Consider the following 14611-nt stretch of genomic DNA (forward strand, 5'->3'; position numbering starts at 1 on the left):
GGGTGATTGATTGATTGATTTATCCGTCTCCTCAGTATGGTCTATGGAAGTGGTTCTCAAGCGTGGATTCCAGGGACTAAGCCATTGTGCTTTTATGAGCGATGATCCAGTTTAGAGGAACTTGTATTGTGAATTGTACTTCCATGTACTGTTTGTTTCCATGTATTTTAATCAATCAATCAATCAATCAATAAATCAAAGACTCTGGGTTATTTTTAGGGAGTTCTAAATTGACCCGTACAAGTCTGTAACTCTGACAGTATTGTCCATGTGGTTCCATTTGTATAATGTCAGAGTTAATGGGGGGTCTTTGAAATCTTAAAGTATGGTCTCCTAACCTCGCTTCACCAGGCTTTCCGCAGCACCTGTGGGAAGCCTGGTTCCTATTGCGAATGAGCCAGTGTGTGGTCCGGTCTAGAGCCCGCCTACTGTATCTGGTTATTTACAATCACACATACATGCAAGAAACGTTTCCGTATCCGATATAGACCCAGACCGGATCAGCAACTTGCACATGCAAAGCAACTTGATCCCCATTCCCACCCAGTCTACACGACTAATGGTGTCCTCCCGACACGACACTCGATTGCTCCTGCCTGGCCGCCAGCAGCGCGCCAACTCCCGTGTGAACCACAGAGAACGCATGCGGGTTGATGAGCGAGCTGCTGCTGCAGGGATTGTTTTCACCACGTCTGGGGAAAAGTTGTGCTCGCGCAGTCATTGTTATATATCCATTGTGCTTCATTTTTATCACCATTAAAGAATAACAATGGCAGAGTCTCAGGAAGACAAGCTCTACAAGGCGGAGTACGCGAAAAGCGGCCGCGCGTCGTGCAAGAAGTGCAAAGAAAACATTGCTAAAGACTCCCTGCGGATGGCTATCATGGTGCAGGTGGGTTTGACGACGTCTTGTCTGTCTGCTATCTGCTCTGCAACTGAGCTAACGGCTACTGTAGCGCTATCCACGATCAACCTAATAAAACATGTGCTTTAGTATGAATTCAGCCGCAGAGGGTCTGCTTGTTCATTCAGCATGAAGCTATCTGGTGTAAACTGATCATTTATCGTGTTTTAAATGAGCTGTGTTGAAGATGGCAGGCCCTTGAGCTAGCATTTGAATGGCTAACGACAAAGGATGGGTGATTCATTGACCATTGCTTCTGGATTCTTCTGTCTTGTCTTGCATGTCGATTCTTCTGATCTTATCTTCTATGATGAAGTGATTGTGGTGCCATTGCAAATTATAACGTTATTGCTGCTGACTCAACGGGGCTGTAAGAAGACGATGCATGCATCGGCGTTGGATTGAATGAGCCAGAGCCACATGAAGTGTTCTATTGTCTAGTACAGTTCAGAGTGTGTATGGTGAATAATTACAAAGATATCAGAAGAACCAGCTTGATTAGCCTTGTATCAAGACTGCTATAGATGTATTTTATAGATTTTTACATTTGCATATCATAGATACTAAACTAAAAGTCAGACTCGATAAAATACAGCTATGATAGTCTTGATCAAAAGCTACGGCTTGATGTGATGAAATATAAAACTAGAGCTGGTCCGTAGATCATAAATTAGGATACAATTTAAAATAAGTGCTAAATAGCTGTATATTCTGATATCTGATATATACTCATTGCTACAGACTATTCATTATTTATGTTTGTTCAGTAGGGGTCTCAATGTCTCTCCAGCTCTTTAATAAACAGAAAAGGCATTTTCACGCCGAGATACCAATTTTATCCAAGCAGGAGAGAGAATTCATACAGGATAAATAAGTGAAATTAAAAGTGACGACTCAAAGAAGTAGGCACACAGAATCTAGATGAATATTATCAATTTTTAATGTTTTGGTTAATTACTTAATGTCATTGGTCACATCCACCAAACGTGTTAGCTGTACTGGGTGCAGCATACCCCCCATACAATTGTGGCTCTGATACAGCCCATCATTAAATGTAAAAAAAATAATATATATATATATATATATATATATATATATATATATATATATATATACACACACACACACACACACACACACACACACACACACACACACACACACACACTAATATGCTTCTATAGGCTGTGTGTGTGTGTGAGAGAGATAATATTTTGCCTTAATACTCGAGATGTTATAGATTGTACAGGACGACAGCATCACAATCTAATGAATCTATGGTTGTGTTTGATTCTATTTTCTTTTATTCTTTTTTGCAGCCACATGCTATTTGCACAGTTTCGTTGTTGCTTTTTTGCTTTTATTGTATTTTATGTTTATTGTATTGTTATACAGCCTGTGTTATTGTGCTCATCATAGAGTGTGTGTGTGTGTGTGTGTGCGCGTGCGTGTGCACGTCTGTGCATTTGGATGAGGACATGAGCCCCAATGTTGATCTAAAACCCACACTAAAATGTGTTATTTTTTTTCACAGTTAAGTAGTTTAAACTGCCTCCCTTATGGTCATTCTGTCCTGTTTCCTCAGTCACCTATGTTTGATGGAAAGGTCCCCCACTGGCACCACTTCTCTTGTTTCTGGCTACGAGCAGCAGCTCAGTCCACCGCTGACATCAGTGGCTTCTCAGACCTCCGCTGGGATGACCAAGAAAAAGTCAAGAAAGCCATTGAAAGTGGAGGAGCCGTGGGGGGTCAGTATTCAACCTTAACCCTCAACATGTCCATTTTCTCCAAGCATCTGTAAATACCACAGTGTAACTGTTGCACACAAACAAAGATGATGCAGTCTGTAGGAGCCAAATGTGCTCTGGATTGGGTTATTGGTATGTGATTGATGTAGGCACCTCATTGGCACCTTGGTGGTGGGAGTGTCGCTGTGGGTGGCCTCAGCGTCTATAAAGTAATGGCATTCACCTGCTCACCCTAAGGCTGGTTTGACCATGGAAGTAGGGTGAGCTGGGAGAGCTATAATTTGTTGACCGCATTTGTATTATTTGGTTATTGCTCACTGTTTAACTTATTCGATTTCTTGGCACATCTTTTTTACATGATTTATTTATTGTAAATTGTAATGATTGGCGACACTGAACTCGAAAGTAAAGCATTTTAAACTTGAGCATTAGTTTGGTCTTTTTATATGCACGTCATACAAACAGTTTTATCTCCCAGGCTTAGCCTGCCGGCTGATCATTTTATTGGGAATTGTTATCAGCCGCATCTATCGAATTATTTGGATACTTGCTGAACCATATATTTGTCATTACATTGTTGACTGCACTTGACACCTATGTCACCAATTTGACTGAATTGTATGAGAATAACTTGTTCTTTTCTGAAGGTAAAGCGGGCCAGAAAGGTGCAGCCAAAGGAGAGAAAACTCTGAATGAATTTGCAGTGGAGTATGCCAAGTCTAACCGCAGTACTTGCAAAGGCTGTGAGCTGAAAATAGAGAAGGTGAGAGAAGACTTTTATTTGCACTCACAGCTAACCTTTTGGATAATATGTTACAATATATGGTGTCTCTTTAAACCTGTTTCACATATAGTAGTCTACAGTGTCTAGGGGCGCACCAAATCAATACCACTTTTCCATGACTGAGTACTTTACATACCAGGGATTCCACCAGACCGGTTCAGTCTAGGCTAAATGTCAGAAAAACATACCACTATGGCCCTGTATTGTGCTGTTTTTTGAGGAATGTTTAGTTTTCGCTGTTGCTTCTTTTAAAATATAAAACAAGAGAGAACCCATAGTCATACTGTATCTCTATTGAGATATTTGGCATAAATATTGAGGTATGAAATGTTGTCCATATTGTGCAGCAATATTGTGCACCATCTTGTTTTTTTTTCTGCAGGAAACCCAGTATCTCTATTTTTCTTTCTTTTTTTTTTTTGCAACAATTGCAGTACATTTTTAGCTTAAATGTATCCTATGCAAAAAAACCTCACCTTGAAATACCATGAACTTATCTTAAAATGATCCTGCTACTCAATCACTTATAGCCCACTCAATGCAAATAAGCAATCAATTACTAGCATAATGGTGATGTTTGAAGTGGCCCTATACAGTACATAATTTCCTAAAATGGTTTTAGTGTTAAGTTGCTTTTTAAGCAAGATGATTAGCACTCCTCATCAGTCAGAGAGTAGGAACTAAAAGTATAAATATAGATTAATACCCTCTGTCTATAAAATAAAGGTTTAGGGCATCCTGTCACTGTAAATACACACTATCCATAACATTTTATCAACAAGAAATTCAACAGAATTAATCCACTGTGCTCATATTGACCACTCTCACCATTTTATGTTCCATCTTCTCCAGGACCAGATCCGTGTTTCAAAAAAGACAGTGGACCCAGAGAAGCCCCAGTTGGGCTTGATAGATCGCTGGTACCACACACCCTGTTTTGTTAGCCGCAGGGAAGAATTGGTCTTCAAGCCAGAGTTCAATGCTGCCCAGTTGAAGGGTTTCAACCTACTGCGGGCTGAAGACAAGGAGGACCTGAAGAAGAGGCTTCCAGCTATCAAATCTGAAGGGTGAGCAAGAGATACGGGAGGTGCTGCTATGGTTTTTAGTAGTGGTGCCATTTTGCTGTGTCACAGTAGCACTGCTTCATTGTATAGTGGAAATATAAAAGTTGCATACAGGATTATGTCTAGATTAGAGAGCTGCCAGGTTATACATCATCACCAGGGATGCACCAATATGTTTTATTGTTTATTCTGCTGTATTGTTATGTTAGCCTGTTGTAGTATTTATAAGAAGACATTCATGAGGATTTATACCAAAAAGGAGATTTCTAACTGTTATTATGTAATTTTGTCACGTTTAGGATATTAAGTGATATCTTTCTAATGATTAATGGCTGTCTGAATCTTGCACGTCGAATAATGGTTTATTTGTTGTTTTACCATGACATTTTTAGTTGTGCACATCCGTAACATGGTTTAAGTTGGTATCTTTGCCTCGGACATGAAGGAACAGTGCCAGAGAATAATGTTGTAATGATCAGCTATTTAGATCTTTTTGCAGAGCTGTAGTGCCAATCACACACATTTATGGTAAATAAATGTTCTGGATTGCCCTAAAACGCTTGATATCAATAGAAGTGTAGCAACACAGTGGTATTCTTCAAAATTACCCCAAAGATAGAAATGAGACCAGTCAGAAGTTCTCTAATTTGCTGTGTTTTTTCACTTCTTGAAAAATTATAATGAAATGCAAGTGCTGTGAAGTCAGTAGAATCACTCGCCCAAAAGCACTCGCATAAATGGAAATGCTCTTCTAATGCTTGGAGCGGATTGTTTCTCTAGACTCTAGAGGGAATGCATCACTATCTCTGAAAGCAGCTGAACTGGCCAAGTCATGCTGCCTTCACCACAAGTAAACAGACACAAACTAATTTATCTGAGTGAGGCTGGAGAAGGATATTGTATTTTTTTAAATGTAATTCCTGGCCTCCCTCTGGGTGTCAGCTGTTTTTTGAAGATGGATGTTGAAGGATCCAAATGATCAGAGAGAGAGAGAGAGAGAAAGAGAGAGAGAGAGAGGGGAAATCATGGGTACAAACTAAGGGAACATTGTAAATCTCATGAGGTGCAGATTTGTTTCTTCTTGCCATCTTTATGGCAGAATGGGTAATAGTAACAACCATTGGGGATATGGAGACTTGTGTGTACCATCATCTGATGGGTCTCTATTGTCCTAATGGCAAAAAGCTGTCAGATTAGGGTTCTGTGGTTCCATCAGACCTAATTTAGAAAGTTAATTTATGTTTTCCTCCTCATGGACCTTTTTTGACAAGGCAAACTTGTTGAGAACTGTTGTGAACGTCTTGTTTGCCCTTATAGAAAGAGGAAGGGTGATGAACTAGACGGAGTATCAAAGAAGCAGAAGAAAGAGGAGGCCGAGGAGACCAAGAAACTTGAAGATCAGTTGAAGGTTTGCCCTCTTGTTTTACTCTCATAATTATAATTATAAACTCTCGTAAACATAATTACCAAAAATAACGTATTTGCTGTTGTTGAAAGACAAATGACAAACTCCTCACCACTGATAGCCGCTGAACTCCTCTCCACCAAGCCATCAACAAAAAACTTAACACACACAAATTACTTAATTTAAGGCCAATACCACAAAACCCTCGGACATGCCCAATTTATTGCATTTTACCGTCGTGGACCAGCGTCAACGCTGCTTGTGTGAATTGAGTGTTAGTGACAGATTTACTGCAAACAGCTATGAAGCCTCTATTAAAAAAAGCCTTACTTAAATGCTTCAGTAATTAGTTTTTTTTTTTTTTTTGTCTTATTTATTTCTGTATATTTGTCTTTAAATCCATCCAAGTTTTGTGAAATAACGCGTGTGTGTCTCTCTCTCTAGGAACAAAATAAAGTGATATGGGGAATCAAGGACAAGCTGAGAAACCACTGCTCCACCAACGACATGAAAGAGCTGCTTATAGCAAATGGCCAGGATGTTCCCTCTGGGGAGACCAATGTGAGGAGGCTGTCTCTATCTAGTCCTTCCATTTTCTATGGATATAATGGATAATGTTGTAGGTGGTTTGCACATTGTGGGTAGTTGTCCTGTATTATCTGGATGTGAATACACCTGAACATCTGTCTAAAATGAATTCAAATTAAATGCTGTCCATAACCTTTTTAAATCATAATGTAATTGGGGCCCCACATGAAATTTGTCTGGAAGTTGTCCACAAATCGTGTGTCTTGTTCTTGTGAGTCTTAGGGACAGCAGGCCTAGTATTGACGAATCCACAGAGCGCTCCCCTGGCGCAATCATAACTGCGGTATCGGAATCAAACCGCAGCAGGAGTCTCTTTGGATTCGTCTATAGAGCTGTGGGGGACCTCAGTCAACTATTTATATATAGGGTTTAAGTGGTTAACTAGTATCTAGCGACGGGATCAAATCCATGTCGGACGTGGTACATTTTTGTGTCAACCAACACCATTTTCTGACCTAGTTTTTATCAGTGGCAAAGTTGTTTGCGTTGTCTTTGCAGAATGTTAAGTTGCAGGTTTAAGATGCATTCACTTGTTGTTTGATTGACAGTTGGTGGACTGCCTGGCGGACTGCATGGCCTTTGGGGCTCTTCAGCCCTGTAAGGAGTGCACAGGTCAGCTGGTGTTCAAAAGTGATGCATACTGTTGCAACGGCGATATCTCTGCCTGGACCAAGTGTGTGTTCAAAACCAAGTGCCCCACCCGTAAAGACTGGATAACACCAAAGGTAGGAATTTAGATGTCACCAGATGTATCATTTATGGCAATGTGTCATAGTGGAAATAAATAGAACAGAAGCATAGTACATCATGAGTATGTTGTATTTGAACTAACATCCAATGGCTGTCCTTTCAGGAATTCCATGAGGTTCCCTTCCTGAAAAAATTCAAGTTTAAGCGCCAGGACAGGGTTTTCCCCAAGGAAGCCCCTTCCACGGCCACCACTGCTACTGTCCCTAGTGCCTCTAGCGCCCCCATGAAACCCCTCCCAGAGGGAGCCCCAGCAGGTTAGTGAGCAAACCTCTATGAGTACACTAGAGCAGGGGTTCTCAAACTTTTTATACCAACCACAACCCCATATTATGAGGGAATGTTTTTGGCGACCCCATCACAACCCGTTTCTTGATCAAATAAAAAAAAAATATTTTTTTTTGATTGCCAATGCGCGACCCCAACGGCACCTTCCCGCGACCCCACTTTGGGCCGCGACCCATAGATTGAGAACCACTGCACTAGAGAGAATGTTGGCACCTACTGCATGACAACAAGGTCAATGGATTAGCATTGGTCGGGGAAAGTACTGTACTACACAAAAATATAGAAACCACATATTTTATACTGTTCTCCTATACAGGGAACTCCCATTGACAACAGCTTTGGGGTCTTTTTCTGTACTTGCAGGCAAACCTCTGACAGGTATGAAGCTGTTTGCTGTGGGGAAGCTGACCAAGAACAAGGATGAATTAAAAGATGTTGTGGAGGAACTGGGTGGAAAGATAACAGGCACGGCCAGTAAGGCTTCTCTCTGCCTCAGCACAAAGAGTGAGTAGCCAATCAACAAGAAAGACATTGAGATGGGACAGTGAGAACTACCAACTGGTATCAATAGCTTGTGTCTTTGAACAAAAGATAATTGAATGCATTTGAGTAAAGACTGTGACAAACCAAGCCAACGTCAGAGTATAAGTGGCTGTGGCCGAAAATCTGTTGTAGGATATCTGGTGTGTACATGGCTGTTGGTGGTCGTTCACCTGACACTCAAGCACAATTACTGTCGGCATCGATAAGATGAGCTCACTGGTTGTGTGTGTGTGTGTGTGTGTGTGAGAGGGATTGAGCGACGGCGACGCACGATCGTGCAGGTTTAGTGTCGAGCTAGGCACAAATCAAGTGTGTGTGTGTGTGTGCGTGAGAGTGAGACAGACGCATGAATGTGCAAGGTCACAACGCAGTCGAGTATAAATACAACCGTTACACTACAGATCCCTGCAGACTACTGCCACCTCCTAGCATGTTGTTATTTACTCAAGCAGACGCACAAGTGTGCCGTCAACCTACTGTCTGCGAGGTGTGTACTCTGCATGCACTCAGCTGATTTTTAACACCTTTACACCGGATGTAAGTCAGTTTGGTGTGAAGAGGCAGGTTAAGACTAATTAGTCTCATCTATCTGTCTGGTTCATGTCTTCACAGAGGAGGTGGAGAAGATGAGTAAGAAGATGGAGGAGGCGAAGGGGGCCGGTGTACGCGTGGTGTCTGAGGATTTCCTCACAGACATCAAGTCGTCAGGCAAGGCCCTCCAGGAGCTTGTCGCCCTGCATGCCATCGCTCCATGGGGGGCAGAGGTCAAGGTTGAGTCCCAGGCTCCCACAGTGTCCTCCAAGTCTGGGACTATGGCCTCCAAGAGCTCAGGCAAGGTGAAGGAGGAAGAAGGTAAAGGCAAGGGGTTGTTGCGAATGACTTGTGTTAAAGATTTTGAGGTTTGATATCGTGATATGGCCAATAGTATAGATGGAATGATAAGACCTTGTGGTGATTGGTATATGATCTAATATGCTCTGTTGCAGGTGGCAGCAAGACCAAGAAGGTGAAGCTCACAGTCAAAGGAGGAGCAGCTGTTGATCCAGACTCAGGTGTGTGTGTGTGTGTGTGTGTGTGTGTGTGTGTGTGTGCGTGCGTGTGTCTGTCTCATATCTGTTTAAAGTTTTGTAGCCTATACTATGATTGTTCTTTTGTTTCTAACCTGACATACTTAGGTCTGGAAAACAGTGCCCATGTTCTGGACCAGAACGGGAAGATCTACAGTGCTACTTTGGGCCTGGTGGACATTGTCAGGGGAACCAACTCCTATTACAAACTCCAGCTGCTGGAGGATGATCATCACAAACGGTCAGTGTCACTGCAGGGAATTTGTACCTAGGTTTATAACCGTCTTAGCAGAGAAGTGATTTGAGATGCATTTTGATATTGTTGTATTATTTCCAATAATTGTATTTGTCCCCAAACGTAAGACAAAAAAGAAGAAATAAAAGAAAATGAAAGTAAAAAAAATAATAATGCAGAATATTTACATAAAAATACTACTACTACATCTAATGAATTCATACAACATAATTCATACAATATCTACCACCAGACGGTACTTCCCAGATCAAGTTCTGCAATTTAATTAAGCAATATTACATGAGAGGGTGTGCTCTACCATGATTATTGACAAGACAGTGATGTGGTTGGGAACACGGTGCTTGTGTAGAGTTCCGCAAGCATCACTGGAGTGCCGATAATGATGGTAAAGCACACCCTTGAGTGTGATATTGACCCCCAACTATTTGAGTGACACCATGATCTGTCTTCTAGCGCCATCCTCAGGCCAAAATGTCAACTTACCATACAATATATGTCATAATCAGCATGAACCCTAAACATTTTGTTGACCCCATGGCCTTTTATCTAGACCCACACTTTGACCAACATTTTCATGTTGGGTGTAAGAGCAATGTACATGAGCAAGGTTGCTAGACTCGTAGGCTAAAAGTCTAGACTTGTTTTTCTTCTCTAGAAACATTTACTATATTTTTTCCCCTTTCCCATAGGTTTAACTTGCTTGCTCATTGACTCTATTTCTACAATTGATCCATCAAACCATTTCATATGTCATCTTGTTTAACCCATTCTTCCATCTCTTACCATGGGTAGGTACTGGGTATTCAGATCATGGGGTAGAGTGGGAACCACCATCGGAGGCAATAAGAAGGACAGTTTTCATGACAAGAACTCTGCCATGGATAACTTCCTGGGCTTGTATGAGGAGAAGACAGGCAACGCCTGGGCCTCTTCCAACTTCACCAAGTACCCCAATAAGTTCTACCCACTGGAGATCGACTATGGACAGGTACAAACATGTACTTTGTGTATGCATAAATATTTTAAAGTGCATACTGTGGAGAGGTGCTGGTGAATACATTATTTTTTTGCAAATGCACAAGTATAAGTAGGCCATTAGTGTGTCCTGTCTGTGGATCTTTTGTCTGCCCTTTTGTCTGCTTAATTTACCTGATTTGAGCCTGTGGTGGTGTTGCTTTGCAGGATGAGGAGGCAGTGAAGAAGCTTACAGCCAGCGCCGGAACCAAGTCTCTGCTGGCTAAACCTGTCCAGGATCTCATCAAGTTGATCTTTGACGTAGAGAGCATGAAAAAGGCCATGGTGGAGTTTGAGGTATGTAACATTGTGTGATGTGTGCAGATGTATGAGACCAAGAGATTACACACACACACACACGCACGCGCGCGTACGTGAGACAGACATTGTGCATGAGATGCCCTCCTTGTGTCTGTTGAAACTATTTCCTTTATAAATGAGATGTACTATATGTCTTGATCTTCAGATTGACCTCCAGAAGATGCCCCTGGGAAAGCTGAGCAAGAGGCAGATCCAGAGTGCCTATGCTCTCCTTAGTGAGGTTCAGCAGGTCAGTAACCATCAGTGCTCCCTGGAGGGGACATCCTAATATGGAGCTTTCCAGCGACTCTTCTCTCTTCATGTGACTCTAATTCAATACTTTTTCTATACTATTATGTGTGGAAATGTTTACACAAGCAATTATTTTGATCTGTCACCACTTCTCATCCGTAGTTCCCCAAAACATCAGTCGGACTCAGATTATGTTTGTAGGCATCCCAGCTACATTAGATTATGCAGTTGACATGGAACAGAAATATGGTACTGACGGAATAATAATAATAATAATAGGATAGATAAGATTTTGTTCCACTGGCTTGAGATTAAGTACTGCTCCTAATGAAATTTAAGACACTAAAATACTAAATTATTCTAATAACAATATAGGTGATAACAATATAAATCCACATAATTGTAAATATAATTTTTAAAATATATTGCACAACAAATAATTCTCAGCAGCATAAAATATATTGTACATAGCCAGAGCACACAATGAAGAATCATGAACCAGCATTCAAACTTATTCCAAGGTGTGCATGGTTCACCTTGGTTTGTAAACCAGCAGACCTTTTACATTGTAAAGGCTTAAATGTTGCCTTCTCTCACCGTCTTAGGCTGTGGCAGATGCTGTCCCCGAGTCTCAAGTCCTTGACCTGTCTAACCGCTTCTACACCCTCATACCTCATGACTTCGGCATGAAGAAACCTCCACTTCTCAGCAACTTGGACTATATTCAGGTAAGAGCACTCCTTTCACAGCCTTGTCTGTAAAAGTATTTTGTTCTGCAAGAGTTACCGTGAGCATACTTGTGAGGTCTTTTTCACAAAGGCTTGTCTAGTATGCTCACGGCCACCCAAGTATATTTTCATTGGTTGTCTTGACTCAAGTGGAGTGTGTTGAACCATGTCTGTTCTGCTGTGTGTGCAGGCTAAAGTTCAGATGCTGGACAACCTCTTGGATATAGAGGTGGCCTACAGCCTGCTGAGAGGAGGTGCTGATGACAACAAGAAAGACCCTATCGACATCAACTATGAGAAACTCAATACCAAGATTGAGGTGAGGGTCATATACCTGTCAATTGTTTTTGATTGTAGTAACATATAATAAAGATATTATAAGAATCTTTTATATTTTGCCTTATGTTATTATTTTGTATCATCTTATAATCATAGTTTACGGGAGATTTGTTTTGTTTTTTTGTTTATTTAACTCACAGGTTGTTGATAAAAGCTCAGAAGAGGCAAAGATTCTCACGGAATATGTCAAGAACACACATGCTGCTACCCATAATACTTACACACTGGAAGTGCAAGAGGTAGGTGATTAATAATGACCCCCCCCCTTTTTACATTGACAGCCACAAATTAATTCCAGAAATGTCTCTGGAACACTCTAGTGTTGGTCATAAATTCTTGTGACCAACCTCCTGACCCCCCCCCCCCCCCCCCCCCCCTTTCTCCTTCTCAGATCTTCAAAATTGTTCGGGAGGGAGAATACCAACGGTACCGGCCATTCCAGGACCTGCCCAACCGTCAGCTTCTGTGGCACGGCTCACGCGTCACCAACTACGCTGGTATCTTGTCTCAGGGTCTTCGCATTGCACCTCCTGAAGCCCCAGTGGTGAGTACGCCTCCTGCACTACAGCGCCAAATGCTGGTTGGAGCGTGTATAATGGACTAGCTTTTTCTAGTAATGGTCACGGTTAGTTTGCTACAAGACACAGAGGGCAAACTGCGCTCATGAAACAGGATGATGGGGTGCTTGGGGGCCTATTTTTATATACGTATATAGGTCTTCTTCTAGAATTTGGCAATGCATGCACACATTTTATTTTGTTTCATTTGCATTCTGTTCTCTCTCATTCTGTTCTCTCTAGACTGGTTACATGTTCGGCAAAGGTGTGTACTTTGCCGACATGGTGTCCAAGAGTGCAAACTACTGCCACACTTCCCAGTCCGATCCTACCGGTCTTCTACTGTTGGGAGAGGTCGCCCTCGGCAACGTGTGAGTATCATTAGTCTCTTTGCTGAAGTATGAATTCTGTTGGATTTTTTTGTGTTTCTTAACCAAAGTATAAACCCATGAATAAGTGTTTAACGGCATCTTTTTTTTATGAACAGGCATGAACTGAAAAAGGCCACGCACATTTCTAAGCTACCTAAGGGCAAGCACAGTGTTAAAGGTGATAAAGTTGTTATTTTTTACTTCTTTTAGATTTTAATCATGATAATAAAAAAGTAGTTTCAACGGTTTGTAAACCAGTGTTTATATTTACCTTGGTGTCTATCTTTTTACTCTTAGGTTTGGGTAGAACTGCCCCAGACCCAAGTGCCACTGTCACTTTAGATGGGGTGCAAGTGCCACTTGGAAAAGGAAGTAACACCAACATTGATGACACAAGTCTTCTGTACAACGAGTATCCTTTTTTAATTCACCATTGGGTTTATGAATTTATCAGAAGTTATTCCAAATGTTTTTTTTGTTTTGTTTCATTTGCTTTTCTGTAAAGTAAGGCTATTTGGCTATTGAATAGAAGTGCCTGGTGTAATTTGTGGCCATTTTTATGTAATTATTATTAATCCATTATTTGGCTTTTCACTATGCTGTTGTTTCTGTTAGTTGTCCTTAAGCTATGTTTTTCCAGATACATTGTGTACGATGTGGCACAGGTGAACCTGAAGTACCTGCTGAAGCTCAAGTTCAACTACCAAACGTCCTTGTGGTGAAAGAGTCTGTGATCAACTCTCCCAAATGGATAACAAAGAACAGCTGCCTGCAAACAACAGGGCTTCAGAACTCATTCTCTGCAACAGAAGATGGTTGGCAGTGGACTAATGCTATATATTGGTCACTGATAATTCCAAGTCACTTTATCACTGTACACGTCAGGTTTGTTTCATAGCTGGCATCCTTCCTTAGTATTGCTATATTGTGGCAAGCACTTCGTTAGCTATTTCAGACTCGTTCTTAAGGCTCGAATTTATAGCTCAATACAGTTGTTGAAAGGAGGCACATAAAAAGGAAAGATGTTCGATTGAAAAAGGCGTATGGCAAGTGGCTTTCTGCCTCTAGGTAGTATTTCATATGAGTGATATTATTTCTTCATTCTTTGATTCTGTGCCATTGATAAGGCATACACTACGTTTAGAAAGTTCAAGTTAAACGGCCAATTACGAGGTGACAGGTGTTGGTAAATAAACCATTATTTGTGGACATACATGAACAATGTACTAGAACGTCCTAGTAGTAGAACTGTTATGAACATTTTGAAGACTGTTCCATTCAAATATTCTGTTGGTTTGACAGATACTGTATATCTGTTTAATGTTCGCCTGAATGTTTTCCTTCAGTCACTTGGTTGATTCCATTAAAAATATTTCTTTTTATGGTTAGACATCCTCCAAAATATTTCACATTAAAAGATGTGGTTCATTTCCCTTGAGTTTGTTATCACAAATAGAATAAAGAAACATTTGAGAAACCTTGAGCAAGTTTATCCAATTGTATTCTGTTCTCATTTGATCGTAGATAATGATGTATTGTATTCTATATATTCTTTTACTATTAAAATGTGTATTTCATAGGGCTTTTTAGACATGTTTCCTGAGGCGGAATGAAGGGTACTACTGCTACTACAATATAAATACAATACACGTAATG

The 14611-nt window shown here is 41.0% G+C and overlaps 1 protein-coding gene across 1 annotated transcript; it reads left to right on the forward strand.

Annotated features, from left to right (window-relative positions):
* The first annotated feature begins 615 nt into the window (after positions 1-615).
* parp1 (poly (ADP-ribose) polymerase 1) lies at positions 616-14438 on the forward strand. Its single transcript, XM_084082485.1, has 23 exons — positions 616-892; positions 2490-2652; positions 3300-3415; positions 4289-4503; positions 5818-5908; positions 6350-6466; positions 7042-7218; positions 7347-7497; positions 7892-8032; positions 8684-8923; positions 9058-9123; positions 9247-9379; positions 10187-10382; positions 10577-10705; positions 10875-10958; positions 11566-11688; positions 11879-12007; positions 12168-12266; positions 12419-12571; positions 12828-12955; positions 13072-13133; positions 13253-13367; positions 13596-14438. Exons 1-23 carry the CDS (start codon positions 770-772, stop codon positions 13675-13677), a joined length of 3033 nt encoding a protein of 1010 aa, XP_083938611.1. The 5' UTR covers positions 616-769; the 3' UTR covers positions 13678-14438.
* The last annotated feature ends 173 nt before the right edge of the window (positions 14439-14611 follow it).

The sequence above is a fragment of the Gymnoscopelus microlampas genome (genome assembly GCF_963454915.1).
Source record: "Gymnoscopelus microlampas genome assembly, chromosome: 16".
Taxonomy (NCBI): domain Eukaryota; kingdom Metazoa; phylum Chordata; class Actinopteri; order Myctophiformes; family Myctophidae; genus Gymnoscopelus; species Gymnoscopelus microlampas.

Bases quoted from the DNA above. Each gene is read 5' to 3' on its own strand.
- parp1 (XM_084082485.1), top strand. From the start codon at position 770: ATGGCAGAGTCTCAGGAAGACAAGCTCTACAAGGCGGAGTACGCGAAA. The intron at 4,504-5,817 runs GTGAGCAAGAGA...TTGCCCTTATAG, and splicing joins CCAGCTATCAAATCTGAAGG to AAAGAGGAAGGGTGATGAAC. The intron at 12,008-12,167 runs GTGAGGGTCATA...TTTAACTCACAG, and splicing joins AACTCAATACCAAGATTGAG to GTTGTTGATAAAAGCTCAGA.